The sequence below is a fragment of the Euprymna scolopes genome, chromosome 8, assembly GCF_053919585.1.
Source record: "Euprymna scolopes isolate OS-2025 chromosome 8, ASM5391958v1, whole genome shotgun sequence".
Classification (NCBI taxonomy): Eukaryota; Metazoa; Mollusca; class Cephalopoda; order Sepiida; family Sepiolidae; genus Euprymna; species Euprymna scolopes.
The window spans coordinates 48,364,514-48,386,078 of record NC_136489.1 but is presented as its reverse complement, the minus strand read 5'-3'; the positions used below and the strand labels follow the sequence as shown (position 1 = coordinate 48,386,078).

At 32.3% G+C, this 21,565-nt stretch overlaps 1 protein-coding gene across 2 annotated transcripts in view; it reads right to left on the bottom strand.

Annotated features, from left to right (window-relative positions):
- Positions 1-21,565, bottom strand: part of LOC145283553 (serine/threonine-protein kinase 10-like) — a 405,044-nt gene that overhangs the window by 198,315 nt on the left and 185,164 nt on the right. For both annotated transcript variants that reach the window (XM_080132435.1, XM_080132436.1), the window contains exons 7-8: positions 12,768-12,849; positions 4,569-4,691 (exon numbers count right to left, since the gene is read on the bottom strand). In XM_080132435.1, coding sequence (XP_079988561.1) covers positions 4,569-4,691; positions 12,768-12,849 — 205 coding nt within the window. The remainder of the gene's footprint in view (positions 1-4,568; positions 4,692-12,767; positions 12,850-21,565) is intronic.

Here is a 21,565-nt window from a genome sequence, read left to right as displayed (position 1 = left end):
CCCTCCTCCATCCCCTATTTTCCACATAATTAGATCAGTTTCACTTTTTCAAGTACTCTAATACTAACAGAACGAAACTGCAAATCACTTATATAATCATAAAACATTTTGTTAAAAGATCATTGTAACTTGCTTGAAGCATTGTGAGTATTGTATAGATGAGTTCTAGAAGGCTGTAATAATGTAATGCATACAGCATACTCATGTTGGCATAGCGGTTATCGTTCGATCACCGAAGTTAAGCCATATAGAGTATGACCAGTACTGGATGGGTGACCATCTGAGAATACTAGGAGCTGCATATATTCAAATAAGTGAATATGTGTAATACTCTAGGAAAACGATTGCCTCTGCCTTGTATAGTTCCAGGTCATTCTTAGGCAAGGTGTAGCACCTGTTAGCCTCCCTCTAATATTTTAGTGATACTATACAGGGAGGTACATGGAGTTCCTTACCTATGATGAAGGCAATACATCTAAGAAAGGAGAACTTGGATAAAGAGAGCTCACTGACTCTGTATGACATTCTTCTAGTGATGATTTCAGAAACGAAACATTCGCTTCCAATCTATTATGAACAAGCACGGAAGTAGTAAGGTTCAGAAAACTGTCATGAGAATGCTCAGAAGCAAAAACAATAATAAAAGGTATGAGCACCAGACAAACTAAAAGAATGAATGAGAAACAAGGTGATAAAAAGACAATATGTAATAATTTTATTTCTTATTGTTTCATCCTTGGTCAATAGCATGTTATACGGTGTCAAACTATTGATATTTCAAAGCTATTACCTCCTTTTCAAAGTATCTCCTTTTTAGAATAGTGTAGATATCATGTATCAACCAATGTAAAAAAAAGAAAACTTTTACACATCGTTCTTTTATGTCTTCATCTCTTCATTCCTCACCCATTCATACTGCGGATCATACTGTTTTAGTGTTACAATATACAACAATTTTCTTTTCATTTCTTACAATTTCATTCTCAATTAATAGCATGTTATAGCGTCAAAGTTTTGATATTTCACAAATATTATCTCCTCTTCAAAATATTTCTTTTTTTTTTTTTTAGAACATGGATCTCATGTATTGATCAACTTTGCAGCATACTACTGATTGGAGATGAACCCATCAAAACATAAGAAAATTATTACATATTGTCGTGATATAGTTTTATTCATTCTTAACCACTCCTTTCAATTCAAATCTGGTCATACATTGTTACAACCTTCTAAAACTTATCAATACATCTACTTATGTTGGGTAAAAAAACCTTAATCTTATTATTTCCAGAAATTTCACAATAACAATTCGTTTTCAGAGGATAAATCCCTTATTGACTGTTTTATCTAAAACCTATCAGTGCATCGATTTATTACTTGTACAACAAACTCAGTTTTAAATGCAATTAATCTAAGAAAAAACAAAAAAAATTATACTCTTTTATAACATGATTAAGATTTTTAGGTTTCTGAATTGTTTAAATGAAAACTGACTATTCATATTATTTTTAGTTCTTTGGACCACTATTTTCATCTTAAATGTTATTTTCACAATGTTTCAGTCGATGTAAGCTCCACAAGGACCCATAGCATAGTAGATAAAGTTCTTGATAAAATTCAGCTATGGGTTACATTCTTATGGAGGTTGATGGTTCAATCCTCAATGTGGGCAACACTCAAAATACAATTATGAATTACTTCTACTTAGTCATGGCTGATGGAATAAGAGCATGCTACTTCTGTGGATTAAATAAAGGGTTCCATTCAAAATTCTGTAAAGATTCCCTGAGTTTGACAGAAAGATTATTGTGCTAAACAAGATACACCTGAAGCAGATCAGAGTTAACACTGACTGAAACGTGAAAATGACACTCAAAATGAGAACAGCAGTTTGGAGAATATAAATAATACATATTCAACTTTTAAGTCTTAAATGTTTTTCAATATAAATTTTAATTTTCAGAATACTAAATCGTTTCTAATGATATTGATAATACTGTACACATTTGTGTAATTGGCTAATGATTGTCTATGTTGGTGACCTATAAAATTATTCAACATTCAATGATACAAAGAGAAATATACTTTCAAAACTATCATAGTTGAATGAAAATAATGCAATTCTACAAGTCAACAATGTAGCATTTGTTTGGATATTCCAAACATACTAAACCCCTATGATTAATACATAATAACATTGATGCTAAAATAATTACATACTTCTATATTTGTTTATGTATTAATATATTAATATATATTATATGCACACATGTTATAAAATGATAAACAATGTTAAGTAAAAGCTTTATCATGTTTGTTTATGCAGGGGCTATGTGGAGACATTTTGGATTGAAGTTATGGCAAGGTTAGGTTTACAAACAAAGTAAGCTTTGATGGTAATAATTAAAAAAAAAGGAGAATAAAAAAAAACATATCTCATGTAATGAACAATCATCTGTTGTTTTACGTGATGAATTATTTTTATAATGGTGGCCTTTACATGAGTATAGATTGGAACATTTGTATAGACGAAGAAAGATGAGGAAAGAGAACATTTTAAGCTGAGGAAAATGTCAATAAATGTTCCTTAGAAAATAACGAAAAAAGTAAAAAGAAACAAAAAAAATGAAAGAAAAAAAAGAAAAGGAAAACAAAGAAAAAACAAAAATATAAAAAAAAGAAAAAAGGATGGAAAAAAGTTTTTAAGTAATATCTTCAAGAAAACTAGTTATAGAAATGTGTAACAAACAAAAATGTAAAAAAAAAAAAAAAATGACAAAAAAATGCAACATAAAGATTTGCAATTCTATTATTTTTTTAGTAGTATTAAGAAACATTTTTTTTACAACTGTCTCCATATGGATGTATTTTTAAATGTAACAAACTCTTTAGTGTTACTTGAAATAGTTTTCTAATGCAAATTTTTCAAATATATTTTATTCTTCTGTGAAATATAATACCTATTTATTGTTTGCCAATATCTTTAACATGAAAGAAACAAATGTTTCATTTGATTCAACAAACACCTATAGACAATCTTAAAATTAATACATGAGAAGCAACATTAATAATAACAGTTGTTTTGTCACTTTAACTAACCGGAAGTATTTTTTTCTTGTTTTCATTTTTGAAAGAGTTCTAGAGAAGTGGGGAGACAATTCAAACTTCAATGATTTTTTTAACCAAACTTTCTGGTAATTCAAAACAAATCAATAAAGTAACGAAGTAACACAACAGTAAACATTACTCAACAAAACATTTATTATATTAATTTAAATTAAAAAATTTACTATAAGACCAACAATACTTAAAAATAAATATTTTTGTTAAATTTATAAAATGTAAATTCTATAGTTCAAAATAATTGATTTAAAAGAAATATTTTTTATTTTTATAACATATTCAATTTAGAATATTATGAAGGATTTGGATGATCTCCCCTGATCCCTATATGAACTCTTCCTAAAATGAAAATACAATATAATTCCAGTTAGTTAAAGTGAACTAGTGCCATTATTTCCTATCATTAAATTGTTTAAAATCTTTTTTCATTTTATCTCTTTTCTATTGAACTAACTTTCCAAAATAATTATTTAAAAATTAGGTATTTGAGGAATTTTAATGCCATTATATAAAAAATTTAACTTTAACTTAAACTTTTTCATTATTTATTTTAACAAAAAGTAAATAATTTTTTTTTAATTATAGTTAAAATTATTTCAATAAATACCTATCTACTGCACTTTATAAAAATATAAAGTAAATAAACATTTTATTGCGAGATGTGAAAAAGTACTTAATAGGATTTTGGAAATAAAATGGTTAAATATTTGATTCTTGTCCACAATTCCCCTTATATTAAAAAAAATTGTATGATGTATGTACTCATGTCGAAACCAAACTATCATATTTCACAAATCATGTAAATTGATCAAGTACATTTATTTTTAAATAAGAAAATCAAATTTTATGAGTAACAGAAGAGTGTCTGACTTGTCTGCCATTTTGAAAACAATTTAAAAAAAAACAAAGAGAGATAACTCAATCCTTCAAACTTGTGAGACTTATGTTGCAATGCCTACAAATTTTCATTAATCATTTAAAAATGATTTTCTTAATAAAAATAAAACTACATGATCAATTTACGTAACTTTTGGAATATGATATGTTCGTTTTGTCATGGTACATATATCATAGAGATTTTTCTTGATTTTTGTTTTCTAATATAGGGAGAATACTGTACAAGAACCAAATATTTTTTAAGTAAACTAAAAACTGATCTAATTGTTTTCATTTATAAGAAACGTGAAGTTATTTCATGGTTGGAATAAATTAAAACTCTAAAAGATATTTTAAGTCAATAATCAAGCTGAATTCATTTTTAATTTTCAGTTTTATTCATTTGGTTTCCTGGTGAAAATATTTTTTCAGCAGAAATATGTAATCATTGAAAGATCTGTATCAACTGCAAGAAGATGGACTGAAAAACAATAAATGTCAATCGAAACAGATTCAAGTTTTAGCATTTTTGTAATGAAGAAAAGCAGTAGAGAAAAAAATGGTCTCACCTTCATATCTTTCATTTCTTCTTCTTCATCAATGTCTTGGACAATTTCTTCAACTTCTGCTTTTGCTTCACTTAACAAATTCAGTATCGGTTTATTGTCATTGAAATCTTTAATAAATGGATGCTATAAAATAAAAGCAGCATAAGTTACAGAAAAATAAAGAGTTATGGTTTATTCAATTAACATTGTATTGTATTATACATCATTTCAGAAAACAAAGAAATAAAGAAAACAAAAAAGAAAAAATTTCAAAGAAAAGAGAAAATATAAAAAAGGAAAAAGAAAGAAAACGAAAGATAAAGAAAAGAAAGAAATTAAAAAATAAAGAAAAAAAGGAAAGAGAAAATAAATATATATTTTAAAGAAATATTTTCTGGAAACCAATTATAGAAATGTGTTAAAAGAAACAAAAATTTCAGAAAAAGACAAAAAGATTGCGATATAGAGATTTGCAATTCTATAAATGATAAACTATTATTTTTATTTATTGATACAACAAAACATGACCAACTTTTTACAATCGTCTGCATACGGATGTATTTTGAAATGTAAGGAACTTAATAGTGTTACTTAAACAGTCTTTTTTTTTTTTTGCAAATTTTTCAAACATATTTCTTTGAAAATGTGAAAGATGAAAGTAGTCATTCAGTGAAATATTTTGGGTAGAACGAATGTATCAATTTGATACAATGTTTTTCTATCTAATGTTGAAACTTTAAATTAGCAACATCGTATTTTATTAAGCATCATTCAAATTCAAATGTAACTGGGTATATGTGAAAATATCAGCAGGAGCCAAAGAACAGATGACTAGAGCAAATATCAGCAGCAGCCATAAAAGTATGTATGCAAATTAGAAAATATGTGTAAACTTGTGTCACGGGCAAAAAAAAGAAGACAGAAGAAAAGTGTGCGCTGGGCGAAATGGACATGTGGCTCCGTAGTGGAGGCAGGAGACTTAAGTTGGTGTCGAGACAGCGGGGTTTTGTTAATCTCATGTCAGATGAACAGAAAAAAAAAAAAAACAAGAAGTAGGCATTGTTTGGAAAGTTTAATAAATGTTTTTACTATAACAGAAAAAAAAAGTCAAGTCAGATTTATTTATTTTTGTTTGTTTGTTCTTTTGTGATGGTACCATGGAGATCCAAGAGAGGTTTGAAGTGTAACAAACACAGTTCGAGCATAATGGCCATGTCACACAAATACCAAATATTTTAATCCTTATCTCTACATACAAGAGACACAAAATATTTGAGGACAGATTCGTAGACACACACAACACAGACTTTTTTGCGGGTAAGAATATATATATTGTTTGGTAATTTTATTCATTAAAGTCTTCTTCAACATTGATAACAGTTTTTACATCCTTGGATAAGATGACCCTTGTTCTTATTGGACTAATTATAGAGACATAATAATAGCCCCAAAACAAATTGGTTAGAGGAATGCATCGGTTTTTCAGCTGAAAGAGTTAAATTCTCGGAATTAGAAAATGCTGTAGATAAAAAAATCATTGATATATATACATACACACACAGTCATAAAAATACAAATAATATGTATTTTCTTGTTCATTAACTTAACAGATGGACAATTCTAGTGCACAACAGATTTGAGATATTCTCAAATAAAAAAGGTTAAGGCAGACAGATCAGGGGATCAGAGTAGCCACTCTATAGAAATCAGTATTCAACTTCTGGGACAGTGTGTGTGTGTGTGTGTGTGTGTGTGTGTGTGTGTGTGTGTGTGTGTGTGTATATATATATATATATATATATATATATATATATATATATATATATATATATATATATATTAGTAATGGGACAATTCCAATATTTTTCTTAATTCCGATACAATTACCGATTCCAATTCTGTATAAATCTCTAAATATTTAACTATATAGTTGTATTTTTTTTTCTGAATACCATAAAAACACACATGTTAAATGTGCAAATATTTTCCTAAACATAAAAATATACTTGTGGAGGATCGATTTTAGCTCCACTGATGGTTTAAAATCAATAAATATTTATTATTTTATCATTATTATCAGCAATGGAAGATTTAACTTTAAACAAAATCAAATAATAAAGACGATTTGCAAAGAAATTTGCAGCTAATTCTACCCAATGCGACGAAGGCCATCAACTCCCCATATTTCCTCCGATAACACAGAACACGCTAGGTAACATACAAATATCTGTGCATGAGGTCGCCAAGCTAATCAAGAACCTTGATTCCAGTAAAGCAACTGGCCCTGACGGCATCCCAATTATAGTGTTAAAAAAGCTTCAACCAGAACTTGCTCCCATACTTACAAAACTGTTTAAGTGTTGCCTTAAGAAGTGCTTTCCGACTCCCTGGAAAACCTCATCAGTATGCCCTGTATTTAAGAATTCAGGTGATAGGTCATCTCCCTCTCAGTACAGACCAATAAGTCTCCTGTGTGTTATGAGTAAGTTGCTGGAATCCATATTAAATAGAGAAATAGTAAACCACCTCGGCAGAAATAATCTTCTTAGTGACACACAATATGGTTTCCGTTCTGCAAGATCTACCGCAGATGTGCTAACGGTTATATCTCACAGGATTAGTGAATCTCTCGACAAAGGCTTCCTTTCTAGGGCAATTGCTCTTGACATATCAAAGGCCTTCGACAAGGTATAGCATAAGGGTCTACTTCTCAAGATTTCCAGCTACGGTATAACTGGAAATGTTTTCTCAATCATAAAATCATTTCTCTCTAATAGGCTCATAAGAGTAGTGGTCGATGGACAAAAATCAGAGGCCTGCAGTATTAATGCTGGAGTCCCTCAAGGGTAAATCCTGGGCCCAACTCTCTTCCTGATCTACATCAATGACCTCCCTAAACACATACTTAAATCATTCGTTGATATCTATGCTGATGACATGACCATCTACGGCAACACATCAAAGGCTGTAAATGACAAAGTTCTCTCTGATTCTCTCTCCTCTGATCTCGAGCGCGTGGTTCAGTGGGGGAAGACATGGCTGGTTACTTTTAATGCATCTAAAACCAAACTCCTATCTTTACATCATCAATGCTCTGATCCTCATCTGGCATTAATTGAAATGGGTGGCTCTCATCTAGAAGCCCCATGTTTTGACAAGCTTCTGGGTTTGTCCTTTACTCCTGATCTGAAATAGAATATGTACAGTAAGTCCGTTGCCAAGGTCGCTAGAAAGATGGTGGGATCCTTCTACCGCTCCAGAAGATATCTCACTACTGATGCAATTCTCTATCTATATAAAAGCCAAGTACGTCCAAGGATGGAATACTGCTGCCATATCTGGGCAGGAGCTGCTAAAAACAGCCTATCCTGCCTTGACAGAGTACAAAATAAACTTCGTGGCTTAGTGGGGGATGCCCTTTTCTCTACCCTGCAACCTCTCTCCCACAGAAGAGACGTTGCAAGCCTATCCTTGTTTTATCGTTATTTCCAATCTCTGATCCCCCCTTGCCAATCTTTCACAAAAAAACCCCATCTACCTGAATCCACTGTGAAAAATTTCCCCCACTCTTTATCTGTGTCTAAATCAAAACGTGGATTCCATGAACAAAGCTCCTTTCTTAGAACTGCACACGTGTGGAACTCTGTTCCGTCTGCCTGCAACTTGGATGTCTTCAAGTCCAACGTTAACAAATTCCTAATGAACCGCCCTCTTAAGTAAACACTTCATTAAATCTCCACACTCCAACGTACTGTACTTGCAATAACCCTTATCCCTGAGTGGATTCCGGGCCTTGATAAGTGGTGACCACCATGTAACAAAAAAAAACAATTAAAAGAATCGTTTTGGTATCGGAAAATTGGTACAAATTTTTCTGATTCCGATACCCTCAAATATTCCGATTTTTCCGATTCCGATTAATCATTCCAACACTTATATCTATAATATAAAGCTGTGTGTGTGTGGTCACGAATAGGCTCCTATATGGTTGACTATTTTAAAAAAACTGATTACATATAATGATAGAAGATGTATTGAGACACAGGAATGTATGTTTGATCTGGCAAAACGGTGGTTCATTAAAAAAGTATGGAAATAAAAAATTTAAAAATAAAAAAAAACGTTTACAAGTGTGTTTGATATAGATGTACATGAGAATACTTTGATTAGTATGGTTTAACTTAAATAGGGATGGTATAATAAAATTGTGGGGTATGCGTTCACACCTGGCCTCCATAGAATGGAAATAGGCACAAACTTTAATAAAGACTTTTCATATCTCTCTGCGTAAGTACATTTTGATTATTATGTTTTAGTTTGAAGAAATATTGTATAATAAAATTATGGGGCGTTCGTTCGCACCTGACCTCCATAGAATGGAAATATGTCACAAAGTTTAACAAGGTTTTTTAATATAGATCCACAGAATATTGTGATAAGTGTTTCCGTGTGAACAGGTATGGTATAATAAATTATGGGGTTTATCTATTTTATTTTTACTTTCATCATATTTTGCTTTGGTTTTGATACCCTCAAATTCGAAGCTATCTCTTTACAACCCTTTCTTTTCATAACCTATCATACTTTCATAAATCAGAGTCCATTTTCTGAAGGCTGTTTTTGAACCCAGTCAACGACGGGTACTTTTGCTAGTATATATATATATATATATATATATATATATATATATATATATAATGGCATAATCATATTGATATACTGGTTCTTGTTAGGTTACCAAAGTTAAACAACATTCAGCTTGGTCAGTACTAGATGAGTGACCATTTGGGAATAACAGGTAGAGTATGTAGGAGAACCTCAACACTTCCATACAATAACTGCTAAAGCATAGCGTTGTATCTCCCCTGAAAGGCATATACAGAGACTGGGGACTGCCTGTGAATTTAATATTCTTTTCACACTTACTCCTTCAGAGGAAACCAGCTCAACCCGCCTAGAGTGAATGGCATACAACAAACAAACAATAGCCCAAAAGATTGGGTGATTGTGCAGTATGACATTTCCACAAAAAATCACTATTATATGCTTACATGTCATGTCAAAATTAGTAACAATTACAAAAAAAGTTTTTTTAAAAAATGATCAAGTAGAGGACCTGCTAGAATTATTTTTTGCAAAAAAAATATAGATATTAGCAGTCCACCATTTTCTATTTTCAAATGGAAAATTACAATTATTATTTTGTCAAAATTATAGACTGCAGTTACCTCCCCTGGATTTTAAGAACTCTAAACAAATATGATAAAACTCCATAATTCAATAAGTTTTTTACTTGTAATTATTTTTCTACTCAATCATTTTCTGTATTTTTTATAATTTTTACATGACAATTAAGTACACTTTTTTACCTGAAGTGCATTTATTAGAACTCCCATCATACTGCACAAGTGCCAATGATTAATATCTAAGGAACTAGGAAACCAAATGTTAAGGACCATGTGATCATGAAAATGATGCTGATTTTTAAATCTGTTAAAAAATCTATCAGATCTTTTAGCTTTACTGGTATAACCTTTACTCATCCAATAAGATTTGTATCCATTTTTTTTGTGGACAACATTTCAAGCTGTTCTTTCTGGCACACAAGTGTTATTTTTTAATCGACTTTATGAATCTTCCAAGATTACCACCAATGGTGTGCTGTACTTGTTGAATAAATTCAGATATTCTTAATGCTATCAAGTTTCTCTGTAATTCCTCATTTTAATAAACACTTCAGATGAAAAGGCATTAACACTTTAGAAACGCTGCAAACAAAAGATGAAGCAACTTTTCAAAATGTTTCTATTTCTAAATTGCGCAGAATACAGACTGCTTGGAAACTGTTCAGAGATGTGCAACCAAGCAAATATCCTACATCTGACACCTGCCATACTCTGAATATCTTCTTTCTCTGGGTTTAGATTCATTGAAGTCCTGTCTTGTAACTGACTCACAAAATTATTGACCATATCGCCAAAAATAACCCAAAATATCTTTTTGATCTACATGTGTCTAACACACAATCACCTACAAAGTCAGAAAACAGCACAGCTTGAATTAATTTCTGAAACATTTTCTAATGTTCAGAACTGCCAAAACATGCAATGGAACAAATTGTCAACATTTGTTGGAATTCTCCTGAGAATTGTTCTTAAGTCCAAATCCTAACAAGAAGTAAATTCCCATCAATCTTTAATTTCTTTGTTTTTCAGTTCTTGTTTGAATTATAATATATATGAAGAGGCCAATAGTTTTATCAAGTCCTAATATAACGGCAGTCTATAAGCCAACAGCAGGATTACAGGACTAACTGTAACTATAATATTTGGAGTTAAAACAGCTTCAAATGAGTTCACAGCATCCTGCACCAATCGAGTCCTTAGCATACTTCAGCCATTTTTACTTCCAGCATTGGGACCAGCCATCAACTTCATATTTGTTTTCATTGTTTGAATTCAAACCTTCAACTGGCCGTCTCTGCACTTCCTCCAGCCGGCGAGTGCAGTTGAGACTGCCAGTTATATCACGGAATTAAATACATATATAGGGATTAAGATGAAAAGAAAAAGATGCATGGCGATTGGTAAGTTACATTCAATGAGCATACAAGTCTCTCCTACTACCCCTTTCAAGAACTTTATCAAAATTGTCGGCATGCAAGAGAGATTCATCGTATAAATTTGTCTGATGTTGTGTACTGAGAGCTAGCTGTGTCTGGTGCCATGTATTGAGATTTGGCGGTCCTAAAGAGAACACCAACATTACAGAACTGCCCACCTTTGGAACTCTGTTCTGCTTGCCTGCTTTCCAGCTGCCTATAACATGGTCATCTTCAAGTCTAATACAAACAAGTACTTGTTCATCCGTCCCCTTAAATAATCAAATCCCACCTGAATTTCACCATTAACAATCACTACACTGTTGTCTCAGTGACCACCATACACTCATTAACCCTTATCTTTGAGTGGTCTTCGAGTTTTGATAAATGGTAATACCCTTGTTAAGAAAAAAACATACTATTCAGTGGGATCAACGAATTCTTCCAGAGTTTCATAGGCTTTGAATAGTGGTGGTGATGCTTGGGAGGGGAGAAAAAAGTACTCAGACACCATCTCTATAAAACAGGCATAGTAGTGGAGTCACTTTACTCATTCACTATTCAATCATGAAAATGCAAAAACTTGCACTCTTGGCAATAGCAACGGAACTCAACACACTAACCTATCACTTTAATATATTAATAAAAAATTTTTTAAATCATTTCAAAATGTGTTTATTTTTATTAATTCAAAACAATCTCCCTAAAAAGTTAAACAATGATTTTATGATCAGATTATACACCCAGTTCAATATTTTTATTGCATGTCGATGTGATGAACAGTTGAGATAACAGGTTCAGTTCACAAAGGAATGTAAAAAGAATACATGGGAGTAAATAACTCTAGGCAAGAGAAAGAGGGATAAATAAAGAGCTAGCGAAAGATGTGTTAGCTTGAAAGTCAATTTCTTAAAGCTGTCTAACATATGTAAGCATGTAAAACAGATGTTAAGACGAATGATGATGATGATGATGATGATGATGATGATGATGATGATGATGATGATGAATGGTTATATTCACCGAGACTAAATCATGAGAAATTCACAAACTCTTACAAAGATGGTAAGGAAAAAAGAAAGTTTGGAAATTTTAATTAGGATATATTCAATAGAGGTGATTTGATTGTGAAATTAAACTAGATGCTGTTAGGATAAAAGAAAAAGAAAGGTAAAAAGAAAAAAGAAAAGGGGAAAGAAAAGTGAAAAAAATGAAAAGAAAAAAGAAAAATAAAAAGGAAAGAAAAAAAGAAAGAAAAAAATGAAAGTGAAAAAAATGAAAGAGAAAAACAAGTAAATATAAGTGAACTGGTAACTTTTTGTGCACCTATCCAAACTTACCACAGATAACTTATCAATACAAAACCTTTGTCAACTTCAAAATAAGTTTTCAAATTGTCTGACTCCATTACCAAAGAATGACTGAAAAGTGTCATTATAATTCATAAAAAATATAAATCTCGTCTTTATAGAACACAAGTGACATTACTCATTACTTCTTTTCTAAGTTGATATTTAGAAAAAAATCATATCTAAACTTTTCAAGTAAAAGCAAACACAAGTAATAATAGCAGTGATGGTGTGTTGTTTGTTTCGTATATAAATCAAAGTTGTTTTTACCTCCAAAAGTTCAGCTGCAGTTGGACGTAATTCTGGATCTTTGACAAGGCATCTGCTGATAAAATTACTGAACAAATGTGACCTGAAAGTTCAAAATAAATCAGTATCAGATATACTTTTTTAGTGGATTCATTATAAAGTTTAGTGGTTAAACAAACAAAAAATTAAAAAGAAGTTTTATTTTTAACTAAAAATTGACAAACTAGAAAAAACAAAGAAAACAAGTTCATCATCAGCCAAGAGTAGAAAAACCAGAATATAAACAACCAAAGTGAATTGGGAGGTGAGGGGAAAGAAAAAGCGCAAACAATAGCTTAGAACATTTTAAAATGGAATCAGGTAGAATTAAGAAACCATGATTTTTATATATATATATATATATATATATATATATATATATATATATATGGGGCCTAACCAAGAAGAATTAAAGACATTCTTTAAAAAGAAACTTATCAGGATAATACAAAGCTCAACAATTGAGGTGAGTCTTATGTACAGAAGGAAAAACGGCAATATAGAAATATATACTAATGCATATAAATTTAATGTTTGTTCAATAGGAAGATTACATCAATTCGGTAACATATTAGAAATGTGACATCCATCGCTAGACGTCACATTCCTAATATGTTACCAAACACCTTCTTTTGTCTTCTTATGAGAATGATTAAACTTCAAAATACCTAGGTATCAAGAACATATATATCCCATACTCCTAATTGATGTAATCTATATATATAAAAGCGAAAATGTATGTATGTATGTATGTATGTACGCTTTTCCTCGATGTCCACAAAAGGCTTCTTTCAGAGAAGCGCTTGCTCGGTTCACAACTTCTTAAAACTGTTTATATCATCTATAAATTGTAATATCTCAGAGTTACCCGCGGAGCTCGCCTGTCTATTTAATTTTATTGAGTTTCAAACGTTAATTATTCGACATTTCCTGCATCGGCACGCGTTACATTCGGTTTTCGGTATAAAAAAAAGCGAAACTTGACTCTAATCACAGGCCGAAAGCCAGTTGTCTCAAGAGAATTAAGTAACGTTTGTTCAATGTCGACTTCGTCATATCAGACTGTAGCTTTCATTTCGCTCCTCCTAATAAACAGGGAGCGGGTTTTTAAAAACAATCAAACCGATTTATTCACCTCATTCAAAACTGTCCCGCACAAAATCGTAACTGCTGAATACCTATCGCCGTCACGTCAATCAAAAACGCGCACCTGTTTTTTTAACACTTTACTATTTTCCAACTGCGCGTCGTGAAGGCTTCATTTTTTTTTCACGGGCACCTGTTTTTTTCACATTTTCGGGCACGGGTTTTTTTCACATACCCCGAAAAACACCCGAGTAATGCCGGGTACCCCTCGCTAGTCTCCCTATAAATGTATATGCATTAGTAGTATATATCTTTATATTGTCAGGGTTTTCTTTTTCCTTTTTCTTCCGTGTGTGTGTATATATAAAAAGAAAGAGTGCATTTTGAGGATTTATTTCTACAGAATTTAATCTGTACATTAATCGTGAAACACATTCTCCAAATACCTCAAGGACGGTCACCAGTAATGCACTGCTATCATTTCAGATTTCGGGTTTCACATCATATTGGTTGAGACAACCCTGACGTGACTCCAGACATGCTAGATAGTATCCTTAAAAGCTATCAACTACGATTTTGTTTTTATTTTTTTTGTTTTATGGAAATCACTCAAGACAAGTCATGAAGCCACTTCATGTAAGAAACTAACAAGAATGAAAGATGATTTTCGCAAAGACCAGATATGCCTATTGTCCTTAGTTTTGAACAGACTATTGCTGTAGGTAGAAGGGAAAAATGGAGCAGGAAGGGAGTTCCACAACCTTACAACCCTTGGATTAAGAAGCTGTATTACAATTAGGTATTAAAACAGTGAATTAATGGAGACCAATGAGTCAAACAAGCTGGAACAAAGGATGCAGACAATTTTGAAGTACACCTGCCATAATAGTATTCATAGAAAAGATTGAAACTAGCAACATCATGTTTGTGAGAGAGAACTTGCAGTGAAAAAGAAAGTGTAGGACCAATCAAATTACAGATATGTTTCTGCAATTCATCAAGAGCCTTCAAATGGGACAATGATTAACCAGCTTGAATATAACAACAGTACTCCATATATGGTGTGATAGTAGATTTGACACTATTCAAGCCTCCATGAAGAGTTGGTTTCCCCCACATGAAGCCAAAATTATTTTCAGCCAGCCCTCACAAGTTCAGACCTCGGCATGTGGTCATATCTGTAGCTAATAAATTAAACTTTCAAAATCATGGACCTGAGGTCATCTCATCAGCATCAGACAAGGCCAAACTATTTGCCAAGAATTTTGCAGCTAATTCTACCCTATGTGACGAAGGCCAGCAACTCCCCATATTTCCTCCTATAACAGACAACACGCTATGCAACATACAAATATCTGTGCATGAGCTCATCAAGCTAATCAAGAACCTTGATTCCAGTAAAGCAACTGGTCCAGACTGAATCCCAATTATAGTGCTGAAAAAACTTCAAACAGAACTTGCTCCCATACTTACAAAACTATTTAAGCATTGTCTTAAGGAGAAGTGCTTCCCAACACCCTGGAAAACCTCATCAGTAAGCCCTGTATTTAAGAATTCAGGTGATAGGTCATCTCCCTCTCAGTACAGACCAATAAGTCTCATGTGTGTCATGAGTAAGTTGCTGGAATCAATATTAAATAAAAAGTAGTCAACCACCTCAGCAGAAATAACCTTCTTAGTGACATGCAATATGGTTTCTGTTCTGCTAGATCTACAGCAGATGTGCTAACAGTTATATCTCATAGGTTTAGTGAATTTCTCGACAAAGGCTTCCTTTCTAGGGCAATAGCTCTTGACATATCAAAGGCCTTTGATAAAGTATGGCATAAAGGCCTACTTCACAAGATTCCCAGCTACGGTATAACTGAAAATGTTTTCTCAATTATTAAATCATTTCTCTCTGATAGGTTCATAAGAGTAGTGGTTGATGGGCAGAAATCAGAGGCACACAGTATTAATGCTGGAATCCCTAAGGGGTCCATCCTGGGTCCAACTCTCTTTCTGATCTACATCAATAATCTCCCAAAACACATACTTAAATCATTCGTCGACATCTATGCTGATGACATGACCATCTATGGCAATACTTCAAAGGCTGTAAATGACAAAGTTCTCTCTGATTCTCTCTCCTCTGACTTTGAGCGTGTGGTACAGTGGGTGGGGGGAAGAGGTGCCTGGTTACTTTTAATGCATCTAAAACCAAGCTCCTATCTTTACATCATCAACGCTTTGATCCCTATCTGGCATCAATTGAAATGGATGGCTTTTGTCTTGGGGAGGCTCCATGTTTTGACAAGATCCTGGGCTTGACCTTTACTCCTGATCTGAAATGGAACACGTACAGTAAATCCGTTGCCAAGATCACTGGAAAAAAGGTGGGATCCTTCTACCGTTCCAGAAGATATCTCACTGCTGATGCAATTCTCTATCTATATAAAAGCCAAGTAAGTCCAAGGATGGAGTACTGTTGCCACATCTGGGCTGGAGCTGCTAAAAAAAAGCCTACCCTGCCTTGACCGAGTACAAAATAGACTTCGTGGCTTAGTGGGGGATGCTCTTTTCTCTTCCCTGCAACCTCTGTTCCACAGAAGAGACATTGCGAGCCTGTCTTTGTTTTATCGTTATTTCCACGGCAGGTGCTCGTCTGACCTCCAATCTCTGATCCCCCTCGCCAATCTTTCACAAAAAACACCCGTCTAGCTGAAACCACTGTCAATAATTTTCCCCACTCTTTATCTGTGCCAAAATCAAAATGTAGATTCCATGAACAAAGCTTCTTTCTTAGAAGTGCACGCCTGTGGAACTCTCTGCTGTTTGCCTGTTTCCCACCTGACTACAACTTGGATGACTTCAAGTCCAACATAAACAAATTCCTGACAAACCGGCCCCTTAAGTAAGACATTTTATCAAATCTCCATTACTAACGATTACTACGATATTATCACATTGATTACTGTACACACAATAACCCTTATCCCCGAGTGGCCTTTGGGCCTTGATAAGTGGTGACTACCATGTAAGAATAAAAAAAATAATAATTTCGGGTTTACCTAGTTCTAGCTTATAATTTTGGAGCTATGGCAGCATTTGTAGGAAAAATTATTTGAAAATGGCCTAAAAATCGTGACAAAAAATTTCAAGGAACCTAAAAGAAAGGTCATATTTTAGATATTACTTATCCATTACAAAAAATGAGGGATCCAGGCAAGGAAGTACTATGTGTAGATAGAATTCTGCAAAAAACGATGCCCAAAACACTTTTAAGCTTGCTTTTTTTTTTTTTTTTTAGCAACATTGCGGATTTATGTCTGTGACAATGTTTTTTTTTTTGTTTTTTTTTTCATTTTTACAAAAATTTGAGAATTTTTAACCTTAGAGGCCCACAGGGTCGCCAATGCAATAATGAAATGTGGAAACTCAATCATTCCAATACAGTATACCATTAACTGATCTGAAAACGCCACATTCAACAAAATCTGATGCATACAGGTAAAGATACACCCCATTTTGTAAAGAAACTTGGCTTCTGAAGCCAAAAATATTTTTTTCTGATAAACTAAATCACAGGCTCTAAAAAGGTCCAAATAAAAAATCTGTTTCATGGAAAAGTTTTTTAATGATGTTGTTGAAAATATGCAAGAGACAATTTTTTTATTTTTATCCAAATTTAGACCACACATTATTCTATCACCCAGGTCTAATTTTAAAATTTCCTCAAAAAGTGCATTTTTCATGAGTTACATGCCAGGAAAATAAAAAAATAAAAAATTTTTTTTAATTATGTGTAAAATGATGTTTCTGATGTTGAACAATCATTAACTCTTCCATTCTTTCATTCATGAGTTTATATCATAATTTTTGGGGATTTCGATAAATTCCTCTGATATTTTCCCTTATAGAGTTGAAGGGAAATCCCCTTAGTGCTACTAAGTCATATTCTTCATCATATCTGTTATATTTAGTGTTTATAGGTTCAGGAGAGAGCTAACATATTCAAATTAATCATGAATATAACCACTTATAACTTGAATTTTAACCTTTTCATTTTAGATTAGCAAAATGCCATTCAAAAAGGAAAACCAAGCTAAGAAGAGTAAACCAAGTGCAGAGGGTGGCTACAGCAGCTTGTCAAAGGAAGAGAAAGCCAAGATGCGTGAGAGTCGTTCTAAAGCTCCTCAACCACCATCTTTAACCCCCAGAACAACCTTCCCTCCACACTTAACTCATCGCTTCTCCGGGCTGAGAGATAAACTGATAGTGAAATGGGTTGGTGAGAACAATTACAAACAGAAACCTGTGCATCAAATCCAAGAGCTTAGTGAAAATTTAAGTGATGCTGCTCTGGCTTCCAAATTCAAGTATATCATGCAGCAGTATAACATTGCCTTAGGGATGAGATTGTTGTACAGTGCTTAATTAAAACGATTTTCCTTTGTAAAGTGACTTCTTTTGCTTGCAATGATTTGTGTTATTTCTCACTTAACTAACCTAAACAGTTAATCACTTTACAAGTTTCTGATTTCTTGAATTATTCATTTTAATTATTTCTGGTGTCAAAAAATATTCCAAGCATCTGAAGCTCTTATATTCCCAAAATTTTTCATAAGCATTGAAAATTGGTCAATAATTCTTCTTGTTTTTTTGAAATTAAGAAGCAAAATATTTTAAAGTTCAATTTTGGGCTTCTAGTAAATATAAGTTAAAAGGGTGAAGCTATTATCGTGTTCGGGAACCAGTCTCCAATTCAGGGATATTACACAACACTTTGAAAAAGCTATCATATCTCTGAAACTAGACCATATTTTGTATTTTAGACAGTTTTTTTTTAATTCCCCATTAAATTTGGACCCAGAAAAATGGTATAACAAGCTATATAATCCTACTTTCAAAAATGACCTAAATTGATCCGGATGGGAAAAAACTCTTCATGGGAGCTTGAATAGTGTCATTTGTAGTAGCAATACACACGAAAAAATTGAAATAGCTTAAAATATTTCAATAGTGGTATACATAGAAAGAGCTTGATGAGCTAAGAAAGAATCTTTTTAAATTTTTAAAATCTGATAAAAATTAAGGAAGTTATGACTATTTTTGTGCCTCACACATTTGGATATTTTCCCCTCTTTAAGACCATATGCATTTTGTCACATTTTTTACACTACTTTTTCAGTAAAACTGTCATATCTTTGTTAAAACACAAGACTAAGCAATGAAATTTACCATGCAAGTGTATTTTTGTACAAGGAATCAGAACATGCGACTGAAAATCTCCAAAAGTTCATGGTTTCCAAATAATCTGCAGTAAATACTGCAATTCCTTAAAAATGCCATGTATCCATAAACAGAAAAGAAGTTGGAGAACTCAAAGTTGAATTGTAATGTGCTTTATGTACAAAAAACTTGAATCTAAACATAGGACCATTTAAAAATGAATATATTACAATATTTCGTTGGTATTATTGTAGATTAACACCTTCTGTTTTACCCCACTCAACCCTTCTGACCACCCCTCCAAAATGTGATTCTACCTTTTTAGGCAATTATGTATGAAATGCCATGAAAAACTTTAATGAAAGATAAACAAATTATTTTAGAATTTAATGTAAAATAATTCCCCATTACAGTTCATTCTAGCGTTTTAGGGCATATAACTGAGGGTTTTTTATGGGAGATAAATCCTGTATGCTTTTTTTTTTTTTTTTTTTTTAAGATGACTATATGTGGTTTTAAGAGGGTTTCTATGCAATGAGAATATGGGGAGGGTTGCCATTCGGACTTTGAATTAATTGTAGGGCTAAGGAAAATTATGTGTGAGCATACTGAAAACTTGACAGAAACAAAAACAACAAAAACAATATTAGAGGAGGGGGGGTTAGTTTCACAAAAATTCAATGTAAAATAATTCACCATTTCCAGGCCATTCTAGCATTTTGGGACAGTTAATCAATTTATTTTTTATGTGCATTTTTCTTTAAAGAAGGATCTATTTTTTGTTTGTTTTAGACGCTTGTATGTGGCTAACAGAGGTATTTTGTTGGGGGGGGGGGGGCTTGCCACTCGAACTTAGTGTTATTTTTAGGGTTAAAGAGTGTTTTAGAAAGTTATATATATGTGTATTCGGCAGGTAAATAAGTCAGCAAATGTTATATTTAGTTTTAATTTAATAAGAAACTGCGTTACGAAATTTCGAAGAAAATTCATTAAATTTATTGATTCCTATTTTCGAGGTTGAAGGTGTTTATTCCATAGGCCGTTTATACTACACTGGAGCAGGTGGTAAAAATACCTTTCGCTTAATAAGTAGAAAAAAAATAACGGGGTTTGTATTACTGTACACATAGATTCGAAAAAGTTATCAAAAAGCCAATACATAACAAATAAATGTTATCAAAGGCAAGATAAGTTACTAACATGTTTATTCAGCTCGAAAAACATACAATGCTTACCGACGCATTGGAAAGTTAAAAATGGCAGCCGACTATCTCTTTCACACAATAAGTTTGGGAAAATGAGTTAAAAATAAAAAACTAGACAAAATAATGTTAAAAACCCGCCGAATATATATCCACCTATGTCACGGTAACATATATTGAACGAGTTTCTAACAGTATTTTGTCTGGTTTTTTATTTATAACTCATTTTCCCAAACTTACCGGCTCAAAGAGAGAGTCGGCCGCCATTTTTTAATTTTCGAATACATCGGTAAACACTGTTTTTCGAGCTGAATAAACATGTTACATTAAATATAAACACTAAAAACATATCCAGTTAGGTAGAAAAGTAACTTATCTTGCCTTTGATAACATTTATTTGTTATATATTTGTTTTTTGACAACTTTTTCAAATCTATGTGTATAGTAATACAAACGAGATTTTCATACATCTTTTGATTTTGAAAAAAAATTTGTTGCTGTTCGCAGTAAAACATTGTTTTAATTCGCTGTTCAAAACTAATGCAATGAATAAAAGTGAATGCAAGCTATATATCTACAAAAGTTTTTGTTTTTTTAACCATGTTTTTAAATTTGACCAGAAATGTGAGAAATTATAATGGATTCATAATGCCGAATTGGTTGGAATTGTTATTATACATTCTGAAAACCGAATAGTTCTAAACTAATGTTATTCTGATAACAAAATAGCTCTAATTAAACATATCAGAACATTTATATTCATATTTTCATGTTTTTCTTAATTCGTTTATGAATAAAAATTAAAGAACGTGTAATGTTTATACTGTGCTATGACTACTACTACTACAGCTGCTGCTACTAATACTAACTTAATTTGACCAAACTCGAGAAATAGAAACATTTTTTTTTCGGGTAGGTCCTTTTAAATTATTATCAATTACTGCGGGCCTACTCAACATAGAATAATACTTTGAATTGATAAAGATAGTAAAAATAATGATTTACTTACTAGTGGGTGTCCAATGAAATTTTTTTTCAAAATGTTCGATACTCGTCATATTAAAGTCTTATTTTTAACACGACAAAAAAAGAAATGGTCAAAAATATTTCGGACACTTGACAGTATTAAGATTAACACCTCTTCTGATTGGTTCTCAAATTTCATGACGAAAATCTTCATACAATCATGGTACGGGCCTTTAGAAAACAGGGAGGGTCATTACAAAACCTTACCGAAAACGCCATTTTATGACGTTCACATTTTTATCATTTATTTGCTTA